General features: G+C 42.1%; 4 protein-coding genes and 1 pseudogene across 4 annotated transcripts in view; 4 read left to right on the top strand and 1 right to left on the bottom strand.

Annotated features, from left to right (window-relative positions):
* LOC115749848 overlaps nt 1–24,359 on the top strand; it is a 469,397-nt gene that overhangs the window by 354,121 nt on the left and 90,917 nt on the right. The gene's annotated exons all lie outside the window — the stretch shown is intronic.
* On the bottom strand, nt 376–18,784 carry LOC115754765 (nifU-like protein 4, mitochondrial). Its single transcript, XM_030693927.2, has 7 exons — nt 18,774–18,784; nt 4,447–4,661; nt 3,816–3,977; nt 3,536–3,711; nt 2,043–2,146; nt 1,828–1,939; nt 376–751 (listed from the first exon to the last, which is right to left on the bottom strand). The coding sequence occupies exons 2-7, from the start codon at nt 4,634–4,636 to the stop codon at nt 683–685; spliced, it is 813 nt and encodes a 270-aa protein (XP_030549787.1). The 5' UTR covers nt 4,637–4,661; nt 18,774–18,784; the 3' UTR covers nt 376–682.
* Nucleotides 9,860–14,196, top strand: LOC115754737 (R3H domain-containing protein 2-like). Its single transcript, XM_030693881.2, has 5 exons — nt 9,860–10,392; nt 10,958–11,678; nt 12,090–12,453; nt 13,351–13,740; nt 13,841–14,196. Exons 1-4 carry the CDS (start codon nt 10,140–10,142, stop codon nt 13,399–13,401), a joined length of 1,389 nt encoding a protein of 462 aa, XP_030549741.1. The 5' UTR covers nt 9,860–10,139; the 3' UTR covers nt 13,402–13,740; nt 13,841–14,196.
* LOC115754751 lies at nt 18,223–21,101 on the top strand. The gene is made up of 6 exons (XM_030693910.2): nt 18,223–18,299; nt 18,605–18,758; nt 19,158–19,417; nt 19,543–19,754; nt 20,263–20,527; nt 20,668–21,101. Exons 3-6 carry the CDS (start codon nt 19,160–19,162, stop codon nt 20,974–20,976), a joined length of 1,044 nt encoding a protein of 347 aa, XP_030549770.1. The 5' UTR covers nt 18,223–18,299; nt 18,605–18,758; nt 19,158–19,159; the 3' UTR covers nt 20,977–21,101.
* On the top strand, nt 22,458–24,171 carry LOC115754830 (annotated as a pseudogene).

Consider the following 24,359-nt stretch of genomic DNA (forward strand, 5'->3'; position numbering starts at 1 on the left):
GAACTTTGAGATATGTCCTGCGAATTTCGAAATCCTACGTGTTTCGGCAGAAGATAGCTTAAACCACAAAGCGAAAAGGACTTGGAGTGCGTTCAAGATGAGCCACACGTAAGGATCCCGATTAGCATGTACTTTGTTTCAACCTATCATCTACATGTCAATTGATTTTTCTCTCCAAGGCATCACATCAGATCGAGACCATTAGGAAGGGACCGAAAAGAAGAATTAGCACGCGTGATCTGCCGGCCACGACCACGAAGTCGAGCAAACAAGACCGCCGCGAAGAACCGTGGGAAGGGAAGGACAAGTAAGACAACCAGAAAGGACACATGATCAAAGAAAAGAAAGAGGAAACGTGGGGGAAAGAGACACCTATTCTTGGCAACGATCCATCATCTCCTTCATTTCATGATCAGAAACTCATGGAAACAAGTGCTGGATCTGAAAATTGGTACAACTGCTTCCAACTCGTGAACGACAAACAAGCATCCAGTTCCACGTCACAAGTATACAGGCACAAGCCTCGCCTCCCTATTCTCTCAACAATCTTCCAGCTATGAGATTTGGGTGATCAAAACAGCTCCCTTTACTTTACATTGAGCACCAAATACTCTCGGCTCTCATCCCCGGTTTTATAATCATCCCCGGTTTTATAATTAGGACCAGAACAGACGTATCGGACTTACTCCATTTGCCCAGTCAAAGCTTGCTCTTCATCTTCAGCATCCATATCTTGCTCGACACCTTTGACCTGTGAAGGCAGTGCAATATGAGCAAGCCAAGCAAAAGCAGAATGCAACAGGAAACTACCATATACCAAGCAAGAAAACACCATTCGTGCAGCCCAATCATTTTTATGCAGTTATGCAGATGCATAAATTACGACGTGAAGTGATCATGTCCTACAAGAAATAAAGCAGACCGCATTATGCACGTACAATTCACTGTAATTAGCATGAAATAACATCAAAAACACGTGCAATGGTCATCCCACATAGAAAGTGGTCAGAAACATTTTGACATTGACTTGAATTCTTCAGACAGAATTACATCTTCTATCAAACAAACGGGTCCGTGGCTCTAAAGCGTCAGCATAATGCAAAGAAAGATTTCATCAGACCCAAGTGTTAGAATTATTTAGCCTCATTAATACTCAATAATCTAACTCAAGAAAACTCAAAAAGAGCCTTCAATGAGGATTGAAGTTGCCACTGTAGAGACAAAGTCCTGCAAACCCCACATCATAATTCAGTTTGCAAATGCCATTTTCTGTGAATGACATACCACTTCCCATTACCTCTTTTAATCTGCACAACACAAACTTCTGATATTTCACTTTAGTCACAATATCTAGTTCAATATGCAAAAAGAAACCCGAAAGGATGAAATGAGCATCGCAGTCCATTCTGATACATTTTCCATTCAATTTTTGACCATTAAGTGAAACCACATGCTCCTAGACATTTCTAAATTCCAGGGTATGCAGTGAGCCAATTTAGAGAATTAAGCGAAATTACATAAACAAAAATACGTTTCTTGCATTAACCAAGGAAAGAAGATCTTAAATGCAAGGATCAGTTTTTCTACTTCTTAAATTTAAGATACTTCTTCGACCAAAAAAAAAAATTTAAGATACTTCAGTTTCCTGTTTCACCATTGAATGAGGCTGAGGAAGCTCCTTGTACTAGATGTTCTATCAGATAGAGGGTCTTCACATGCGTGGATCTTTTTAAACAATCTCGCATTGTGGTAAGCGTGCTAGGCTCTAAAGTCACCAACAAGCATACACTTTACAAACTAAAGCATACTCAGAGAAGCAAAACTTACTTCAGGCACATAATGCATCAACATATTCTCGATCCCAGATTTAAGGGTGACCGAAGAGCTAGGACAGCCACTACATGCCCCTTGCATCCTCAATTTGACTATACCAGTATCCCTGTAAAACACAGATCAACATTATCTCGGACCTTACGAACTTATGGAAGTCAGATCATTCGTTGTAGAAAGGAGAAAAGAAGAGGGAAAGAAGTGAGATATACGGATCAAATTCCCGATACTCAATGTCTCCACCATCATCTTGCACTGCAGGTCGAATGCGAGTCTCTAACAATTCTTTGATCATTGCAACAGTTTCTGAGTCATCCTGCAAAAGGATACAAGGATTAGTTTAAGAGTATAAGAACGAAAGGTTTATGAGTCAGATTGTTTTTTGTTTTTTGATAGGTAAAAAAGGATCTAACGAAAAAATCAAGGGCGTCACAAATGCACAAGGAGAGAAAGAAGGAAAGAAAAGCAAAAAACCAAAGGAAAACATCACAAGACCATGAGGAGTCAGAGAAAGATGCTGGATATAAGAGTATAAGACAAGAGCAAGCCTAGAACCCTCAAACAGTATTTTATAGCGTTCCTTCCTAATGCATATGGATATATTGGCATGCTATATAATTTGACAGGCAATTACCTTGAAAAAGCTCATGCTAACCTACACAATTGTGGCACAACATTGCAACACAAAAGAACAATTTCTAAACTGTTTTTGCAACAAACCTATTTTCATGATACCTTATGACAATATCTTTTCTCTGATGGAAATTGCTATCTCAGAGTCAAAGTGCTTGGATATCACATTCATAAACACATAGAACTTTAAGAAAATGAAAAGCCTAAGCAAAATAAAAGAAGCAAACAATGACAAGTAGAAAAGCATTCTTTCTCCAAATATTTTTTGAGAAAACAAAGTTGGTATTCATAAACAGACACCAATGGGTGCCATCTATCCCGAAACACTTTCTGGAGACACCATATATTTTGTTTTACCATGATAACTGAAACATGATTCTATGTAATAAGATAAGTTATGGACATAGTTTGGAAGAACTCCACATTCTCAAGGAATACAGAAGTACCAATCTTATGTACCAAATTAACCTTTCTAAAACCATATCCAGTTCAACTCTGACTAACACTACTGTCAATGGTACTTGTGTGTGTTTTTGAAAATCTATATCCTCTCTTGTACAAGTTTCATGGTGTTTGATGAAATTAAACAGAACTCAATCGATCTATCTAAAGGAAGCATTAAAAAGTGTCAATCTCAACTTATCATCAAAAGGCAGGTACGATAGGTATATCTAAATCCACATCAACACCATCACTGCCCAGACAACCACAATTAAGAAAAGATGGCTCCATGTGCTCTGATTTATTATTTTGGTTTCGACTCGAGAGCACTACCAAAGTGTTTCAAAGAAGGGTTATCTTGACGTAGGTTTGCTTCTTGCCGAGATCCGTTTATAAACCTTTTACATCAGAATTCAAATAATTCTGTGGATTGGTATGAATTTGTGACAAATGCAAGTTTTTCTGAGCAATTTTATATTAACAGACATCATGCTAAAGTGATAAAAAGATCAATATTTGATAACACTAAAAAGATCCCAAGAAACAGAGAAGATTTCCAATGAAAAACACTTCAGAAGAGACAAAAAAAGGAGGCAGAAGGAGGTCCAAACATTATAAATGAAGCACATACTTCCTTTATAGCTGTGTCCATAGCAGATGCAGTTTGCGAGTCTAGAAATAATGACTGCCCAGAAGAGTAGAAATCCATGATAGCAGCAAAGATTTCAGGTCTGAGAAGATCCCAAGAGGCATCATCGGACTTAGTTACAGTCACAAAATCCGATCCATAAAAAACTCGAGTAACTCCTGCATTAAAAAGATGAAAAAACGAATTAATCAGCCTTACAGGGACCATCATGACCGAAACGGCTTCAAAAATCGCGACCTTTTATGAAGCAAGAGAAGCTAACCTTCGATTCCAAAGAGGGCTCTTGCTAGTGGTGAATTCATGGAAGTGCGAGCATTTGGAAAATCTGCGCTACCAACTTCCATAACCGACTTTCCAGGGTAGAACATCAGAGACATTGGATTGGGAGTGGACTGAGTTTGGATGAACATGCTCCTCCTCTGCCCTGTAACAAAGTAGCAGGCAGAATGGAAAAAGCTCAAAGTCATACCTCATCCTTTTTGCGAGGCCGTAAATTTGAAGCACATTATTGACCAAAATGATCTTCAAACATCAACTACGTTTCACAACTTATGAGGCACTGATACGCCTTGTCTGTCGTGTCGAAAACGATCTTCACTGCGAACCTCAGCACATTGACTTGTGTGACATATAACTACTAGAGATTACAGAAACTACGCGCACAAATCCATCTAAAAAAAGATTCCCCCTCCCCCCCAAAAAAAACTAGAGATTCAGGCACAGAAGCTAGACTATCGGAGCAAAGTAACTTGCTACCCTGATTAACCAAAGCTGAATAAGCTGTACAGGCGCCAAAGCTAATCGAAACCTATCGCACAAAGCTCAATGTCGTCCCGTTTCACGGCAGCGAGATCGAAATGAGCGGTTAAATTACAGGATCGAAGCCGACGAACCTGCGAAGCGGCTCCATTTCTCGGTGGAAAGAGAAGGGCTCGATCCGGAGAGCAGCGTCGATCTCCGCAGCGGGGAGGAGCTCACCGAGGACGACGAAGACGAGAAGATGAGGCGGCGAGACGGGGAGCGGAAGGAGCTTCGTTGTCCGCGGGATACAGATTGCCCTATCAATCTGCTGAATCCTCTCATCCTCTCTCCCTCTCTCTCTCTCTCTGCAACAACTTGGCTGAGAAATTGGGAGAAGAAGAAGGACGAGGTCCCCCTGCTGTATATATACGCTTCTCTCGTTCGGTTCCTCGAGCTCTTGCGTTTCCAAAAACGATTACTTTTCTTTTTTCTTTTCTTTATTCTTTTTTCCCGGTTTTAATTTTTGTGATTTTTGGGAAAAGAAAGCTAAGACAACTATCTATGAAATTAATAGACGAGGTTTCAATAAGATTATTATGTTTCAAAGTTTGTTATAATAGTTTACTTTTCGAATTTCTTGGCACAGTCTTAGATATATAAATTATTTCACGCACCTTCTCTTGTAATTTCGTAAGAGTATGCTTTTACCGTTTTCGTAGCTATGGAAATAGTTTTGAAAATATCTAGGAATTTATGTTTCCTTTAGAGTATTCAACAAAGTTAACTCCAATTTGTACGGGAGAGTTGTAGATATTCGGACACATAAATTATTTAAAAAAGGCGAAAGGACAATATTCATTTTCACTTGAGAAAAAGTATATCGTGATGAATTATGTATAAATTTCGGAGTAAAGAAGTGTTTGGAAAAAGATAATTGAGATCGACAGCGATTAAAGTATATGGGCGAGCGTGTGAGTTATAAATTGAATACTTTCCTTTTCTCCGGTTAAAGTCTGAAATTCCATGGATGTACATAGTTAGGAAATATACATAGTACATGAACTCCGCCTCCTTGATAAAAAGATAGGTATCTAACAATTAGTCGTAATAGTAGTTATTAACCGTAGAAAATGAGATAACATTTTGATGTGTTGCCACATAGAGTAAAAAGATATCGATGTGTGGCTATTAGATTTATGATAGCTTTACATTGCATCGTAGAAAGCAAGGCGACATTTGAAATATGTTAATAACCTTAAAAATCTCAAGGCGATACTTCCATGTCACATTTATTCAAATCGGCACACTAATATCATAAAAAATCTCAAACCGATCGTGACATCATGTATTCCGACTCACTTTTGAAGCTTTGAATGAATGAAATGTCTCATTGATGTATTTCGGTCAAATCTCACTCGGAATTGATCCCTCTTGAGCAGACTAACCAAATGGGAATGACTGCCTAGGAAAATTAAGTACGTGGACCTAAGAACTTGATCCTGGACCGACTCTTTGGCCATGAAAATTGTTGAGGGAATATTATGAATCAATATAGGCCGATCTTAGAATGATTAAGAAACGATTTGGATAATACCCTACGCTCGGATCACGAGTGATTCCGTTTGACCTCGTATGGGTTCCGAACGTCCCTAAATTATTTTCTAACGATCATGTCCATCGAGACTAATGATTGACCCTCACAATTGAATGACAACCAAAATCACTATGACTCGAGAAATTCTTAAACGTGATATTAATCACGGGTCGATACGCGTAACTCCTAAAAACCGCCCGTTAGTTTGAGATACGCTGAAATTTCGATTGATCGAGATTGATCGCAAATCGAGCTTGCGAATTTGACGTTGGACCTTTAGGGGTTTCAATAATTAAATTTTGGACGTTTCCTCGTCCAGTGTATAATTTCTTCGCGGTTCACCCCGAAGGATTCATGAAAAATAAAATTTGGACTGGAAATGGAAAAAGACCTATTTGCTCTTGAAGAATACCCAATTTTTCACTTTGGCCGAATGGTATTTTGGTCAAATCACCCCTTGGCCGAATTTGACTAGTCTTTGTGGGGGGGGGAATTACTTTTTGCCTTTCTTGACCTTGCAAACCTCAAAAATATCTAGCCCAATTATTATCCTAACCTTATACTAATAAATTTTGGTATTCTTTTCCAAAAATTCAAGAAAACACTCTCTCTCTAGCTCACTCTCTCCCCTTGGCCGAGATTCCCTCTCTCCCTCACCTCCATTGCCAAAAAATTTCCAAGCCCTTGCCGGATTCGCCTTGGATCGCCGAAGCTCGACTACCGCCATGAACTACCGAGAACCGCTGGATTTTGTGGGTTTTTAGCCGAGCAAAGGGAGTTGCCGGAGCCGCCGGATTGGGATCAAAACTTCTCTCGTTTTCTCGCCAGAAAACTTACTAAATTTGTGGTAAGTTGGTTCCTAACTCTAGATTAGGTATCTAGGTTGCTAATAGACTTTAGATTGAGTAATTTTGATGAAGAAATTGTTGGTTTTGTGCTTGGATTGTGCTTTGGCCGAAAATTGGATGAAGGAGGAGAGAGAAATAGATATGTTCTTGCATGAATAGTGGAAATGCATAATTACTGTTGGATGGCTAGGATTTGATCTAGCTTATCTTTGCTTTAATCAAACGGTTGGTATTGAATCTTGTTGAGGAAGCTTGATCCGACGGCCGAGATTAATTTCTGCTTAGTATAAATTAATTGAGTGGTGGAGATTTATTGCATGTGGGGATATTTTAATTGGACGGCCCAGATTAATCGCCACGTTAGTATAGTTTGATTAATTGGTGCGTATTAATTGTACGTTAGTGGAATTTCGATCGAACATTGATTAATAATTGCTATGTTAGTATAATTCCGATCGTGTGGTGTAGATTAATTTTTGTAGTGACAAAAATTAATCGTGTGGCCCGATTGGCCATTGGTCTTGTGTGACCTAATCGGGTGGTCCCGATTTATTAATTCTCTAACGTGAGCGAATCACGTGGTTTCGATCGAGTATTTATTCGGTACAATTAAATTGAGTGGTCTCGATTGGGCAATTGAGGAAAATTGGAGAGATCGCATGGTCCCGATCTTTTGTTGGAGAAAATTGATGAGACCAGGTGGTCTCGATTTGCTAATCAAGAAATTTAGCAAGATCACGTGGCGAAGATTGATCGATCGCAAGAAATTAAGAGATCGTGTAGTATTGGACGAGTGATCGATGAATTGTTATGGTATTTTTACCTTGAGGCGTGATGACGCGGGGTTCGTATTTTATAAGACCATATATTGCTTGAGGCGTTATGACACGGGCTCTGTTATTATTATTTTACCCCGAGACATTAAATGCGAGGTTGTGCTTATTATTTTATCCTGAGGCGTTAAACGCGGGATAGTGGCCTAAGGCGTTATTACGCGGGTCTGTCCAGTTATAATATAGCCCGATGCGTTAAACGCGGGCTTTGGATCCACGTAGAATATTTATAATGGCATGAGGCGTTAAACGCAGGTCTGTCCATTTATATGTTAGTCTAATGCGTTAAACGCGGGCTTTGGATCCACGTGGAATTTTATATGTTAGCCTAAGGCGTTAAACGCGGGTTCTAGAGCAACGTGGAATATTTTTATGATAGTCCGAGGCGTGGAAAGTCGATATGGGAGTAACGTGGAATTTTTGGAAAAGGTGTGGCAATTTTTGGAGAAATAATGGAATATTCTGAAATTTATTTGTGAAATTTTTTATTGAAGAAGGAATTGTTGGGAATTGCTCACCTAATACGTGTTTGAAGACACTAGCGCCCTAACCTAGGATTAGGGACTTTCTTACTGAGATTTATTCTCACCCCGTTATGGGATTAACATTTTCATATCTCAAGTGATGGATCATGTGATCGCCATGGAGTGACATCGGAAGCCATCTTTGGGAGGATTTAAATATTAAGCTCTATTCGGATGTGACCTTTTGTAGCCTTAAGAAATTGATAATTTTGTATTGTCTGCTTTGACTATGCAGCCAGTTTGGTGAATACTAAGAGATGTACCTTCCTTCGTCCTAAGTCATCTCTGTTTATAATGACAGCCAAAGCCTTAGGTTCGACTTTTATAAAGGATACGTGGTTATGTATATAAGTTTTTCTTTTACCGTCCCAAGTCATCGTATTGCTATTGGTATCCGTACGGGGATTTGTTTTCGCTTCCGTACGTGTTGTTTTCGTTGGCCTTTGGATCCTGGAGAACCGTACATAGTCGTGGCCAGATAGGATGTTAGCGGGCTCGTGGGGTTCGGGTCGTGACAACGACACACTAGTGTCACAGCTATGCCTAAACTAATTTTAATGCACACAAAGTCAAAAATCCCGTAGAAATCTATTAATGTTGGCCTAAATGCTTTTTCGGTTTTTGAAAATCTGTTAAAATTTTTAATCTTGTTTGCAAGAAAATTAAGTTGGGTAGATGCGGTACAGATGCACTAATTATGAATTTTTTATCAGATAAAAACTAATATTAGAAATGGTATAGATATATCAATTTGAATTTTTTTAAGAAGGAAATTAGAACAAAGTAAGGGCGCGCATGACAACAATTCTATTTCTCCTTTTTTCTATTTTTGTTTGTTTGTTCCGAGAACGAGTTTAGAATAGAAATCCATTTGGTAATGCAATTTCATTTTTCTGTTTCCAATACAAATTTTTGGAATAAAAATAAGTTTGGAACAAAAATAAAAAATAGAAATTTTCTACTTTTCTATTTCTAGAACAGAAATGAAAATATGAATTCTTTCACTGCTCATTCCCTCTCTCTAGCGTATGGTCTCTCTCTCTCTTTCGTATCTCTGCCGTCAGTAGTTGGTCTTCTCTCTCACTTCCCTGTCACCGGCCATTGGTTGCCCCTCTCGTGTCCATGTCGCTATTTACCACTGGATGTTCGCCGATTGCTAGTCGTCAAGTCTTCATCCCTTGTTCACCCTTTGCCATTCGTCGGTTCCCATCAGCTAGCCTCCGGTCTCCATCCGCTCATCACCGCCCACCGATCCCCGTTGGTTGGCCGCTAGTCTACGACTCTCATTTGCTCTGCGCCATCCTACGGCCACTAGTCGCCATCCACCGGCCTTCGGTCTCCATCCGCCGATCTTCGATCCATCGGTCGCCGGTCTCCGATGAGCCGGTCGCCGATCGAGCTAACGGCTAGTAACTATAGAAGTTTTATGTTATTATCAAATGAATTTCTATTCCGGAAAAAGAAATTTTGTGTCATAAATAAGTGTCTCTACTAAAAAATTCGTGAATAAAAAAAATTTATTTCTAGTAAAAAATTGAGTCGGAAAAAAGAATAGTCGTCATTGGCGCGCCAAATGATCAATTTGAGGTTGTTCTGATTTTGGATCTATTGCCTGATTACGTGACCGGAGAGTGCAGGGGTGATGATATGGGCTGAGAATTGAGCTGATTTGACGCGACTCGCGAAGATAGGAAAAATATAATATGCCCTGACACGTGGGACGGAATATCTGCACACGCTCACACACATCCCGACCCAGCTACACAAGTTTCCGTCCCCTTTCTCTCTCCCCCTAATCGACGCGCGCGCGCACACCAAGAATCGTCGTCAGAACGAGCTCCCACAAACCCTAAACTTCGTCTCCCTTCCTCTCCTCACTCTCTACGTCTCCCCCTGAATCCGCGATTCGCCTCCGATTCGAGCTTCCCATGGACCGCCCGATCTCCTCTTCTGCCCCTTCGCTCCCCTGATGCCTCCCCTCGGCCTCTGCTGTAAACCCTAGCGATTACCGCGCTTCTGTTCCAATCGCCGGATTTCCCGTCGCCGATGGAGGGTCCTGCGGAGGACGCCGGAGCTCCCGAGTCGTGGGAGGTGGCCGATGTGGACGAGTCCATGAGGCGGCTGATGCTCTCCTCCAAGGAGCCGAATGTCCCGGACCTCGACGGCGGCGGCGGCGGCGGAGGCTGCTGCTCGTCTGCCGCTGCTCCGCCGCCTCAGGATAAGGTCCCAGAGGATGTTCTGGGTCAGGTGGATCAGTTCCTCCGGGAGGCTCTGCAAAATCCTCGGGAGAGGCTCTCCAGTGAGTGGTTGCTTTCCCTTTTTTCCTTTGATTCCTTTCTTTTTGTTTTTGGTTTTTTGAAGCTTCGGTGTAGGGTTGAAAGCGTGTTTTGGTGGAGTTTGCTTGTTGAAGTGGCTCATCTTTGAGTACGGCTTGCTATGTTAGACCTTCCGTTTTGGCGTGTATGTATAGTTGTGGCGCCTATTGCGTGGCTCAACTGAATTGTGCTTATTTCCAACAATGGGGAGATGGCTTTGAGACTTGGAGGAATCCTAGATGCCCGGGTTGAGTTTGCATATTGTGCACACAGGTCCCCCGTCAATGCAGTGTTTTAAACACTTGGTTATGTGCTCCGGCAATTATTCATAGTCGTGGAGTTCGAGCCTTCAAAGATGTTATCTCTGAATTTTTCGATTGATATGATGTTAGGAGTTTTTGGAGATAGTTGATAGACAGAGTGTTATTATCACTTTGTTTCTGTTCGCCATGATATTGTTGGAATATTGGAGAAGGGTAGTGTGGGATCTTTCTGTCGTCAGCTCCTCATCTCAATAGTAACACAGTCCCTCTTCTTTGTCCTTTGTAGTACTACGTATGGAGCAAGATGTGGAGAAATTTATACGAGATCCAACACAAAAGCAGATGGAATTTCAGCAGCTGCCTACATCTTATCTACGGCTGGCTGCGCACCGTGTTGCACAGCACTACGGTTTGCAGTCCATGGTTCTGCTAGACACTAATTTGCCTGATGCCTCAAACTCCCGCATCATTGTTAGCAAGACATCCGATTGTAGGATTTCCCCAATACGATTGGCAGACATCCCAGTAAATTTACCTTCTCAGGACACTGGTGTCATGAAGGTTGCAATTAAACAGAGACCTCAAAAGCGGTTTCAAAATGCCAATGCGGGTAACTCAAATTCTACGAAGTCAAACAGTTCCAAGAGTGTGGAGGAAAGAAAAGAGGAATATAACAGGGCTCGTGCACGGATTTTTAACTCTAGCAACTTCAATGCTGGATTGGCTGGGAAACCAGAAACTGGACCAAGAGAAACTGGACCAAGGTTTCAAGATAATTCCCAGCATAACTCCTTGGCTTTATCCAAGATGGAAGAGAAGGCTCTTCCAGGAGTCAATGAAGCAAACACTGTTAGGGGATTGACTGACTCATCTACATCTAGCAGCGGATCAGCTAGAAGCAGAGAAAAGGAACCTATCGGAAGGCACAAATCCAACAATCGGGTGGCTATATTTCGGGATCGAGAGGTGGATCGCAAGGATCCTGATTATGACAGGAGCTATGACAGGTATGCTGATATTAGTCTCAAGTCTCATGAGGATATCTGATTTTAGTATGTTATGGAAGTTTGTGGCAGACTTGAGACTTCTTCGGTGAGGAAATTAATCAATTATTAACTTTGGAAATTCCCGCCGTATTTTTTTTTTGTTGGAGGTAGACATTGGCTTAACTTGAATTGGTGACTGATCTTTTTAAGATGCAAACATAAGGACTTTACAATATCTCCTTCTCTCTATGACAACTGTTCTTCTCATAGATTGCTCTTCTCTCTGCATGTTGTTAGCCATTCTTTTCATTAGTTGAGCCTTTCATTTAGCCGCAGTTTTTGAGCTTTTGTTATGGTTAGATTCTTCAATGGTCATTTTACTTTCTCTCTGACCTTGCTAACACGTTATGTCAAAATGGCCAATTCCCCCAGGTACATGCAAAGATTTGATCCTGGATTCGGGTTCCCTGGAGGGCCTTACACCGTGCAACCTATGTATTCTCCAGCTATAAATTATAATACAGAATTTCCACAGCTTGGATCTAGTCATCATCCTCAGGTTCCTGCTGAACACCAACCTCGGCCCCTACCGCAACATATACCTGGGCCATGGTCCGGATCCTCGAGTGCTGTGGGGATAGGGTATGGGCATCCAGACATGATTGCACCATTCAGTCCAAACCATGTCAGTGCACACTCTTCGTCTGCTTATCTGCACTCGTCTCAGTATGCTTGTCAGCGACCTGGCATGCCTTTTGTCCATCCAAGTGAGCATGTTCATCAAACCTTCACACAGGTATAATTTCAGTGACTGAAAGGCCCTAGTTTACTCCAGCTGAACCATGGTGATTTTCTTCCTTTTTAATTTGGGTAAGGGGGTGTGTTGCTGCTGGTGTGGGTGAGAATAGAAGTGATGGTGTGTCTGCTTCTGCTTTTTGTCAATTAAGGGGATATTTTTGTTTTTCTGGGTCAAAAAGAGGATATTCATGTTGGCAGCAGGATGATGCTAAGAGCGGAAGTACGGTTCTTAATGTCTCATAATATTCAGTGACGCATGCAGCCATGCCAGACAATTTATTCCCATTTTTCAGCTGTCTTCCCTCTTAAATGTATGGTTGAGATTTTGGGATTAATTTGGACGTATGGTTGACCACTTATAGGAAAATAATGTATGCAACTTTGGCCTTTAATCCTTTTACTTTTGAGATTGAGCTGTCTGGTCTGTGGAAATATGAAACTTAAGTTGCAAAGGATGATAGCTCTTTGTGCTCTAGAATTTGATATTTGTTGTCGCACTTCTTTGGTGGGAATGTGGCGATAGCTAAAACCAGCTTAGCTAAAGAATCATTAATTATTTTGTGCGAAAGTAGCTGTGTAACGATAAAAGAATGTAGGGATGCAGTGGCTATTCTCTGACAAAACCTGAATTGCTAAGAATTTGGTCCAACAGAAAATCACTTTGAAGATGTTGGAACAACTAGAATAACCCTATTTCTGTCTTCTCTTTGTAGCAATTTAGCATAAACTTGTAATTTTCATAACCAAAAATCAATGAAGAAGCAACATCAAGCAAAATTCAAAGATATGATTTCTTAGTACGTTTAAAAAGTAGACGTGTGGATGTTGTGTTATGGTTACTGGCTATTGTCATTTCACGTGCATTTAAATTTGATGAGGCTAATAATCGCTGCAGTCTCACCACCAGCAACCTGATGCAAGTTTTGGATTAGCCCGGCCCCGGTGAGGGGCTCGGGCCATGCCTGCAATCCTGCTGGCTGGAACTCGAGCTTGAAACTGAGCAGGCCATCAGGGCCCTAAGTACATTCAAGTGCAGGATTGCAGGCATAGACAACCAAGGTGGAATGGAGTGGACGATTATACAGGCATCAAGCATTCATCCGCTTCTCCAGCCTTGGTTGTAATAGAGCTTCCAGCATCTTTAATGGCCGGAAGCTTGGATTTTCTTTCGGTCATCGAGATATGGAGGTGTCACCCCACTGATGTTGATGGTGACGATGACGACGACGAAGAGAATAATGTTATGGAGCATGACCTGCAAATCTGAGCTCTTGACTCAGTTAAAGTAATTTTTCTCTTCTCTTGATATTGTGACACTCAATTTGGCTTTTCTCTACTGCTATTAGATGTTACTATGGAAATTCATTGCAACTACTTTTCTTCAGCTGACATCACTGTGCCAAGAAGAGCCACTGGGTTGCTGGGCTGTCACAGGGTCACTCAAAGCAACACTCGCCCGCCCCGCAACCGCATCATTGTATCTCGCTGGAGCTGGAAATAGATGCCCAGATTGGACTTGGAATGGCTGGTTCACTGTCATCTCTTGGTTCCTTCATTTAGCCCTCGTTTGTGGAATTGTCTCAAAGAGCATCGCATTTTCTGTGAATGCAGGTCATGCAGTGTACCTTGTGGTGTGTACAAAAATTGATGGATATCATATTTACTCAGTATTTAGTTAATCGCAGTGAGCTTTGCGACACTAGAAACTTTTGATGTTTTATGACAGTTTTATGTTAGTCCTAACCGTTACCCCACCAGTAGTAGTGGTATCTCGATCGGGGGAGAGAATGGGGAAATCCCGAGGGAAGGATGAGAAGAAGTTATGAGCGTAAAGGGTGCACATGAAACGTGGGCGCTCTTTGAAATACCCATTCTCTTGTGATATGTGAATCTCGTTGGTTTGCGCACCACTGATTCTTTTGTACAGATCTTCCCTTTACTTCCCGGCCCATACAAGTGACAAAGGCCCTTCTAGAGAGGCGGAGGCTGGCTAATGGTTTAATACACCCTCCCTGCAGTCTCTTAATCACATTGCGAGACCCTCCTTGGAGGTCCCATGTGAACCAAGATAGACATTCTACCATTGACAATGTCTCGATGACCACATGATGCATCAGGCTACATGTCTCGATACATTTCCCTTTCAAGAAACGGGATAGCGAGCTGGCATTGGCTTGACGAGGTTGTCCGAATCATTGGATTGTTAACCTCGTCACTGACACATGAAATGGTTGTCGCAGGAAGTGAGTGACTTACACTGATGATGCCTCTTGTTCTTCATGTTTCCTGCGCATCTGCTGTTGAGTTGGCCAGTCCCATGAGCATTTTGAATTATCCGTAAAATGACATTGTCATTTATGTCTCCTAGGTCAGGTTCAAATCTTTTCTTGCTGAGTTGTCCTTGAATGTTCATATGTTCATACATGACGCTCGCGCGGCACCATCAACGATTAATTAGAGACCGGGTAAAATCAAGCTGCGTGAGGAACAATTTTTGCCAAAGTCCTTCCCGTTGATAGAGCATGAGCATGCCAGAGCAGGATGAATTCACGGCTGCCACAATGCGCAGGCTGTAAATCCGAGTTATTGCCGGTACAACCTTCGTTTTCTTGTCGAAGTGGCTAACTTCTTTTCGCCGGCTTCGGCTTCTTTTGGGTCTTTTTTTTGTGGTTCCTCTTTCTTTCCCTGTTGTTTATCTCCTTCCCGGCGAGAAAAATACTTGCACATAGAATCGGTTTGGCACATATCCTGGAACGATGAAATGCGAAGCACGCAGCTCTGTATGTCCTGGTCACATGACCAATGCAACCGCTGCTCTCTTACAAGAAAAAAGGGCGGACAAAGAGGGGGGACTTGCACACTAAACTTGTTTGGTCCTTCTTTTCCCTTTCGATTCACCTCCCTATATATGACCGCTGCCCAGGTGAACTTACAAGCAACTCAGCGTCCTCTAGCTGCTAGGGACTCTACACAGGCCTCTGCTATAGATATGTTGACACTTCTCTCGCGAAACTCGTTACGCTTTGTTTCTTCTACTGCGTAAATTGGCAAATTCTCGTTTTCGTCTCGCGCATTTTGATTGGAAATGCCAGCATTATTCCTAGAGATTTTATGTTACCAGAGCTCCTGCGCCGGCACGGGCTCATATCCCAAATCCAGCCAAATCTTTACTTTCTTTCTACTTATAGATTCGTCTTCCCTAGTTTCGGCAACAATGTGCTTCGTGTTTTTCCCAATTTCAAAACGACAAAAATGATGTTGAATGAATCGGGCTTTTCAGTTTTATATTTTTGAACCCGGGTTTACTTAAGTATGACAAACATTTCCTTTTAGGTACAGACATTTATCTGGTACGATCGCATAAGTGGCATATTAAATGTGTGCTTTTGCACGTTGATTACAGGGTGTGCTGTGGGAACAATGGACGAAGAAAACTACCAGCTGTTCTTGAAGAACTGTGCCATCATCCAAGAGAATGAGACGCTGAGGAAGAGATCAGAAGGGCTGGCTCAAGAGAATAAGGCATTACTTGAGGAGTTGATTCAGAAGCTCTCCAGGTACAAGCAACCTGACCCTGAACATGGCGCATCATCTTCCACCATGAACCAGCCTCCCAACAACAACAACAACAAGAAGGACGACAAGAAGAAGAAATAGTCTTTCATAGCGAAAGATTTGGTCGTGAACCTAATTAAATAACCGATGCGTGAACTCTATAATGGGAACCTAGTTATGAAACAATAATCGGTTTTTCCGAAGTCGGGTTAAAAACGCCTGCCAAGATGCCTACGGTGAACAGTGTCCATAGAGATTTCACAACTCGTTTGTCTTTCCAGAGATAGAAATAACGCTGATCAATTAATGCACCAAGTATGAATTGCGGGTTTGAACCCGGAATCGAAAAATGGCCGAGGACCGGGCGACGGCAAAGGGCCATGACATTCGGGTCTTCCATTCCGGGTCCAAAACGACAGTGACCAAACGATGGCTGTCTGCTTCAATATGTCATTCGACAAATTCCCAGAGACATTCTAGATGGATTGGTGGTTTGAGTTGACCAAACTTTTCTCGCATGAGGTCACACCTCGGCAAATCCATCTACTCCGGTCAACAATCACAAGGAGAAAAGACTAATCAAGTCTCTTGTGGTTGCGGTCCACATTGAATGCCAACATTAGGTTAGAAAATCTGCTGGGAACTCGGAAGTGCTTGTAAGGGCTCGCATGGTAATCATTCTCATTCTCTAATTCTGATTTTAAGAACAAAAAAGGATGAGAATCGTGTTTGGTAACGCAAATAAAATTGATTCCGATTCTGTTCCTAGAATCGGTTTTAGAGAATCAGAATCAATTTCAATTTTAAAGCAAAATTCGGAACAAAAAAAAAGTTGGTTCCGGAAAAAGAATCACTTTTGAGAATCACAAAACAAAATGAAGTTTCACATCTCTCACTTTTCCCTTTCGGTTCTCTCGTCACTTTTTTCTCAACCTAATAAAAATAAAATATAAAATATAAAATATAAAAAAAATTAAATTTTTTTTAAAAATTCACCAAAAATTTAGAAAATCCCTAAAAATAGAATAAGTTTATATTAGGCTAGTTTCACCTCATTTTCATAAATTTGGGCCTAAATTTCCTAGATTTCATAGATTTCATTCTTCTGCGAAAAATATCACAGAAGATGATGGCATCCAACATGTGGATGATAACATATATACTTGTAGTCGTGCATCACAAAATATAAACATTTGCACGTAGAGCTGAAGCTAAACACCCACTTGGATTTAGGATAGAAGCTGCCAAATGATAGTGAAGAACTTGTACTTCGTATCAAGGAGGATAATTTGTTTTTTTTTTTTTTTTGTCGGTGAATAATTTGATTATTCGGCTGCTATGTTTGTATGTATTTTGGATAACGCAACATTTAAAGAAAAAATGTGTCCTTAATATGGAAACTTTCCCATGCTTCAATCGAACTTCAAATGTAATGTATTAAAATTTGTATTTCATTTATGACATACTAAAAAAATAATGTATTTTAAATTATTTTAGTGTGCATTGAAAATTAGTCTTCAATTTAGAATGAAATTTTACAAAGTAATTACATAGTTATTTGACTTAAATGAAAAAAAATTAGGAAGAGAAACAGTTTTTTGAAATATAAATTTTGTGCAGTTATCAAATACGTTTCTATTTCAGGAACAGAAATTTTGGGTAGTTATCAAATGCGTTCTGATTCTCTAAAACTCATCCAAGAATGTAAATCGAGAAAAAATCATTTTAATCAGAATCGGTTTTCCGGAACGGAATGGTTACCATGCGCACCCTAATCTGCCAGGCTCTAACAAGCACTTGTCTCAAAAACATACAAGGGACAAGTATTCATTTCATTAGGGACCTACTACCCCTGAAAACTAATAAATGAATTGTTTTTTTTTTCCCTTTCAAAATGCTTGCTGCTGACAAAAAGAAAAGTTTTTTTTTCTTTTCCGATGACTACAATTAGAACTCCGAAGCAAAGCGTTCTTTCCTTCTTTGTTTTCGACCGTTGTGGCATATGAACGCGACAAGAATCCCGCCTAATAATTGGAAGAATTGGAAATCTACCTATCTTTACTTGTATCTGTCCTCTCCACATTTGTGGCCCATGAATCTTTTGCTTTTCTAACATTATTTCCCTCTCTAACAAAGAGAGCACATTAATGCTTGTGCGCACTCCACCCTCCCATCCTTGCCAACCAAATAAATACATGACTAAGTCTTGCAAGATGAGGCATCCAATGATTTAGAGTGATGATAAATAGGACCATCTGTTCAAGAACAAGAAAAAAAATTCTAAAATGGGTAAAGTCTTCTTCTTCTTTATTTTTATTTTTTGGTCCAAAGGTAAAGTCTTCTTCTCTTGCCGTGCATATTGGGTAAACAATTTTCTTTCCCCAGAGAAAAATTCATGATTAATTCCTTTTTGTCAGCCTGTGGCGTGCCTAGAACCTGGGGATCTTTTTGTATTGCTCTGTTCCAAGATTTATTCTAGTTTTTGTATGGGCATCTTGTGCTAGTTCTTCAAGAAGTTCACCTGCCTTCCGAACTTCTTTCCTCTTCGTTGAGTTTTGAGTATATGGGTACCCTGGATTTGGTGTGATTTTCAGATTTTGGGCTTGGACGAATCTGGGGTAGCCTATACATGGAACGGCTTTCATAGATTTGAAGCTGTTCATGTAGGTGGTGAGAGCTGTTTTTGTTCTTGAATGTGAAAGGATTGGAGTTCTCTAGGAAATTATCAGGCGCTGCAACAAGATTCAGGTACTCACTCTCTCTCTCTCTCTCTCTCTCCACATGAAGAAACTCTTAACCTGCTTGGAGGCTATGGCTGTTCAGCTTCTTCCCTGTATTGAATTCTTTTCCTTTTGATTTCATCTGAGGCTTTTATTTTCTTTTAAAGGTCATATATGACATTGGGTAATGGAGTTTTTCGTGGTCAAATAAGAAATGAAGTGTAGATTGTGGGCTGTAATTGTATGAGCTCTGTTCAATTTCCTTGCATGAAATGTAGAAAATTCCCTGATCATGATAATCCAAACTGTCCGTGCAAAACTGAGCGAAACAAAGAGAAATGTATGTGCACGAGAAGAAAAAGGGAAGAGAGAGACGAAAAGGTTATTGACATACAATTTCAAACATGTTTTTTGCTGTACTTTCCAGGAATGGTGAGAGGAGTCACAGCTACCGTGCTGATTGTGCTGTCATTGGCATATCAGGTCATCCGCCCTCCGCTGCCCAAAACTTGTGGCTCTCCAGGCGGTCCGCCTGTCACGGCGCCCCGAGTAAGGCTCAGAGATGGCCGGAACTTGGCCTACAAAGAGCAAGGAGTACCGAGAGAATTGGCCGAACACAAGATCGTCTTTGTGCATGGCTCTGACTCCTGTAGGCACGATGCAGTGATAGCAACCGATGTTTCCCCGGTACTTAAAATCCTTCTCATAACTGACTCATTCTTCCATGTTCATGATACTGTCCATTTGCTCTCTAACATCAGCCGCTAGTTCTGATAACTGAGTTGGTCCATGTCGGGTGGTTGTTCGTTCAGGCGTTTCTTGAGGAATTGAAGGTGTATGTCTTGTCGTTCGATAGACCGGGATACGGAGAAAGCGACCCCGACCCAAAAAGGACACCGAAGAGTCTGGCTCTGGATATAGAAGAGCTTGCTGATCAGTTGGGACTGGGAACCAAGTTCTATGTAATTGGGTACTCCATGGGAGGCCAGGCTACTTGGGGTGTCCTCAAGTATATCCCCCACAGGTATTTACACCAACTGAAGTTAAAGAAAGTTCATCAGTCATCTAGAGGAGATTGCATCGTTTTCGGTGGAAAGGAAATAGCAAGGATAAATTTTTAGGACATGAGTGCATACTGCTAAATCCATGTTTTCAAAAGGCGATACCTCATACTCTTGTGGCCTGACGAGCTTGACGGGTCATGATTCTCGACCTGTCAACCAGGCCGACATGGGAAAGAACCTTAAAAAAAAAGAAGCAGAGGAGTAGGCTGTAGATAAATATTGCCTGGTTATGGACCCAGTAATGAGCCAATCGCCAACACGCTCAAGCGCTTGAGACCGACCATGGCTCAAGCCTGCCCATTGAGCAAACTACAACCGAAACAGAACAACCATTATAGTAAACCTGCAATGAAGTAAAGAAAAACGACATGTAGTCTCTCAGCTAAATCACCTAATTGATCCTAGCACTTGATCTTAGCCACCGACCGTCTCCTGGATGCAATTGTTCATGACAACAAGCATTGGCAGGTTAGCCGGAGTAGCTTTCATCGCTCCCGTGATCAACTACTGGTGGCCTGGGTTTCCCGCCAACTTATCCACAGAAGGCTACTACTTGCAGCCACCACAGGACCAGTGGGCACTTAGAGTGGCTCACTATGCCCCTTGGCTCACCTACTGGTGGAACACCCAAAAGTGGTTCCCCGCATCCAGTGTTGTCGCTCGCGCCCCCCACATCATGTCCCGTCAAGACATGGAAGTCATCCCAAAGATGGTTGGGCGCCGCAAGGACGCGGTAACTTCTGCTCTTGTTTGGTTTGTTTGGTTTTTTCTCTTCCCCCTTCATTCATAGTATGACTAGTTAACAGCCCGTTGAATTAGTCCCAGCCAAAGCAAACTTATCAGATAACTGGCCTTGTTCTTTTCTTAATACAGCCATTGGTGAACGCAAGGCAACAAGGAGAAGCCGAGTCCATCCATCAGGACATGACGGTCGGTTTCGGGAGTTGGGAGTTCGATCCTATGGACATTGAGAATCCTTTCCCAGACAAGGAAGGATCGGTGCATCTGTGGCAAGGCGATGAGGATAGGCTAGTCCCCGTCTTGCTTCAACGTCACATTGCACAAAAGCTTTCGTGGGTTCAGTACCACGAGCTACCCGGTGCCGGGCATTTGTTCCCTTATGCTGATGGAATGAGTGAAGCTATTGTAAAGGCACTTATAGTTGGTCAGAAGCAGAGTTGATTTCCTGCTTAAGCTCTTTTTTCCCCTTTTCCTCTGTGTTCTTGAGATGGTTTGTTCTTGGAAGAGTGTGCTCTGCACCGAATCATTCACAGTTATTACAGTTATAATATATCTCGAGTTTGAGCCCATCCACTATGGTGGCAGGTTGTTGAATTGAAGGAAATGTACTGTCAGATTCTTTTTATCACAAAACAAAGAAATCATTTGCGGCGACAGATTTATAAGTCGGTCACCAGGATTTCCTAAGTTTGTTGGAGATGTATATCTATGTTCAATGGGTGTTGGCCTTCGTGCAGTAAGTGCAGAATAGCGTCCCTTGCATGTGCAATAGTTGGGGGCGAATTCGAGGTATGGCTTACTCATGAATTACATCCGAGCGTGAATCCGAGAATGTTTGGTAGCAAATAAATTTCGTGGTTAGATTGGTGAATCCTTTTGGTAAGATTGAGAGTCTTTCGCTAGCAATTAAGAGGGCTAAATACTGCATAAGTTGTCAAGTGTGACTCGGGATTGAGAAATACCGAGAGTCTTTGAGTAACACGAGTGTGGATATAATATCCATCGCATCGCTTGACATGCAGTGGCATTGTGTGTTGCTTTTCTCTCATGGAGTAGGGTCTCTCAACCTCTCTGTTGCAGCAAATTTGCTAGCTACTGATTTCTTGTTATAGATCTCTGTTGAGGGTGTGAACACTTGCAAAATGGAAAGGAAGTAATATGAGGTGCGTGACTTTTCCAGAGGATAACTCCTAAGTTTCGTATAGAAGTAACACTTTGTACAAGCTGTAAAATCTCAAGAATTACATAGTGAATTCCAACTTTGTCTAGGCCGTCAAATTCAGAAGAGTGGAGTAGGCCTAGCGGAAGGTCAAATCACCGTGGAATTATTTTGTATCTTTTCGATCTCCTTTATTTCTCGAAATCGAGATACAAAGATTTATCCTAGTTTAGCCTTAAACTAAAGCAACATCCAATAGATATTTCATTATAATTAACACCTCTCACTTTTCTATAATACCCGAACATCTTTCTCCACATGAAGGGACTCTTAACTTGCTTGGATACTATGACTCTGCAGCTTCTTCCTTGGATTGAACTCTCTTCCTTTTGATTTCGCTCGAGTTTTTTTCCCAATGTGTGGCGCTGGGTAGATAGTGGGCCATATTTGCGTGTGCTCTGAATCCTCGTACTCCAAACTGTCGTTGCAGAACTGACAGGAACTGTTGAAGTTCATGACTACTAGAAAAGCCTAGACTCTGCAAGTATCCAGACCAATAATTGATAGCTGTAGTTCGTCGTGCCACAGGTGTCTAGTGGTAGCTGAGCTTTGTAGTTAAAGAGCAAAAGCAATTTGAGGGTGTCAAAACCGAACCGAAAAATCGAATCAAATCAAAACTGAGCCCAATCAGATTGCAATTTTCGTACATTTCGGTTCGGGCATTGTCTCTGAACAATCAGATATCTTTTTGCTGTGTCGGCCAAGAGGGCCTGTAAATAGGCTTTGATGCTCAGGCATGTATTTGCAAGAAACCAAGAAAGACTGCACCCATCATCCTGTATAGACTAATCCTTCAACTGCTTCTTCCTCGAAGTTTTCTGCTTGCATTCTGGTTACAGATCCAAAATCTAACAGTGGTGCCCACGTGAGATGGAGGCGCGTCCACTCGTGCACGGTTGAAAGAAGTTAGAGAAGAGAGAAGGAAAGAGAGAGGGACGAAAAGGGTAATGAACAATTTCGACAGATTTTTGCTGTGCTTTCCAGGAATGATGAGAGGAGTAATGGCTGTCGTGCTGGCTGTGCTGCCTGCATTGGCATATAAGGGCATCCGCCCTCCGCCGCCCAAAAGTTGCGGCTCTCCAGGCGGTCTGCCCATCACGGCGCCCCAAGTGAGGCTCAGGGATGGCCGAAACTTGGCCTACAAAGATCATGGAGTACGGAGGGAATTGGCCGAACACAAGATCATGTTTGTGCACGGCTCCGACTCCTCTAGGCACGGCGCAGCGATAGCAACAGATGTTTTCCCGGTACTCTAAGATTCTTCTTGTAGACTGACTTATCCTTACGTGTTCAAGAGAGCGACCATTTTGCATTCTAACATCACAGCAGCCAGTTCTGATAAATGAGTTAGTCCCATGTCAGGTCGTTTGTTTTCAGGCGGTTCTTGAGGAATCGAAGGTGTACGTCTTGTCATTCGATAAACCGGGATACAGAGAAAGCGACCCAGACCCAAAAAGGACGCCAAAGAGTCTAACTCTGGATATAGAAGAGCTTGCCGACCAGTTGGGACTGGGAGCCAAGTTCTATGTGGTTGGGCATTCCATGGGAGGCCAGGCTACTTGGGGTGTCCTCAAATATATCTCTCACAGGTAAATATTGGCCTGTAGTCATGGCCCAAACGCTGACGATGCTCAAACGCTTGAGACCGACCTGGCTCGAGCCTGTCCATTGGGCAAAAACTGCACACGGTCTGTCAGCTAAATTACAGTTATTGTCACCGCGGGCAGGCTAGCCGGAGCAGCTCTCACCGCTCCTGTAATCAACTACTGGTGGCCCAGGTTTGCTGCCGACATATCCAAGGAAGGCTTCTACTTGCAGCCACCACAGGACCAGCGTTCTCTAAGTGGTTCCCTGTGCCCCTTGGCTCACATACTGGCGGAACACCCAAAAGTGGTTCCCAGCATCAAGCGTCGTCACCAGCGCACCCTGCATCTTGGGCCGTCAAGACATGGAAATCATCCCCAAGATGATCAAGCGCTGCAATGACGTAGTAACCTTTGCTCTCTCTCTCTCTCTCTCTTCCCTTCACTCGTATTATGACTAACTTAAAGTTGCTGAATTGGTCCTAGCCGAAAGCTTAACTTGTCAGATAACTGCCCCTGTTCTTTTGTTATACAGTCGCAGGCGATCGTGAGGCAACAGGGAGAAGCCGAGTCGATCCTTCGGGACTTGATGGTAGGTTTCGGGAGTTGGGAGTTCGATCCTATGGAAATTGAGAACCCTTTCCCAAATGAGGAAGGAGCGGTGCATCTGTGGCAAGGCGATGACGACAGGCTAGTCCCCGTTTTGCTTAGTTTTCGTGGATTCAGTACCACGATCTACCCGGTGCCGGGCATTTTTAGCCTAATGCTGATGGGATGAGTGAAGCTATTCTCAAGGCACCTGTAGGTGGTCCGAAATAGAGTTGATTCCATAGTTAGCTCGATGATTCCCTCGTCCTTGCGTTCTTCGGATGGTTCGTTCTTCGAAGAGTTAAAGAGTGTTAACCAAGATATTCAGGCATTGGCTTTGAATTCCCTCCTTTTGCTAGGTGGCTTGGAATCATAAACAAGGCTTGTGATGCATTAAAATGGAGGATGATACCAGTATTGCTCTTCATCTGTTA

The sequence above is a fragment of the Rhodamnia argentea genome, chromosome 5 (genome assembly GCF_020921035.1).
Source record: "Rhodamnia argentea isolate NSW1041297 chromosome 5, ASM2092103v1, whole genome shotgun sequence".
Classification (NCBI taxonomy): domain Eukaryota; kingdom Viridiplantae; phylum Streptophyta; class Magnoliopsida; order Myrtales; family Myrtaceae; genus Rhodamnia; species Rhodamnia argentea.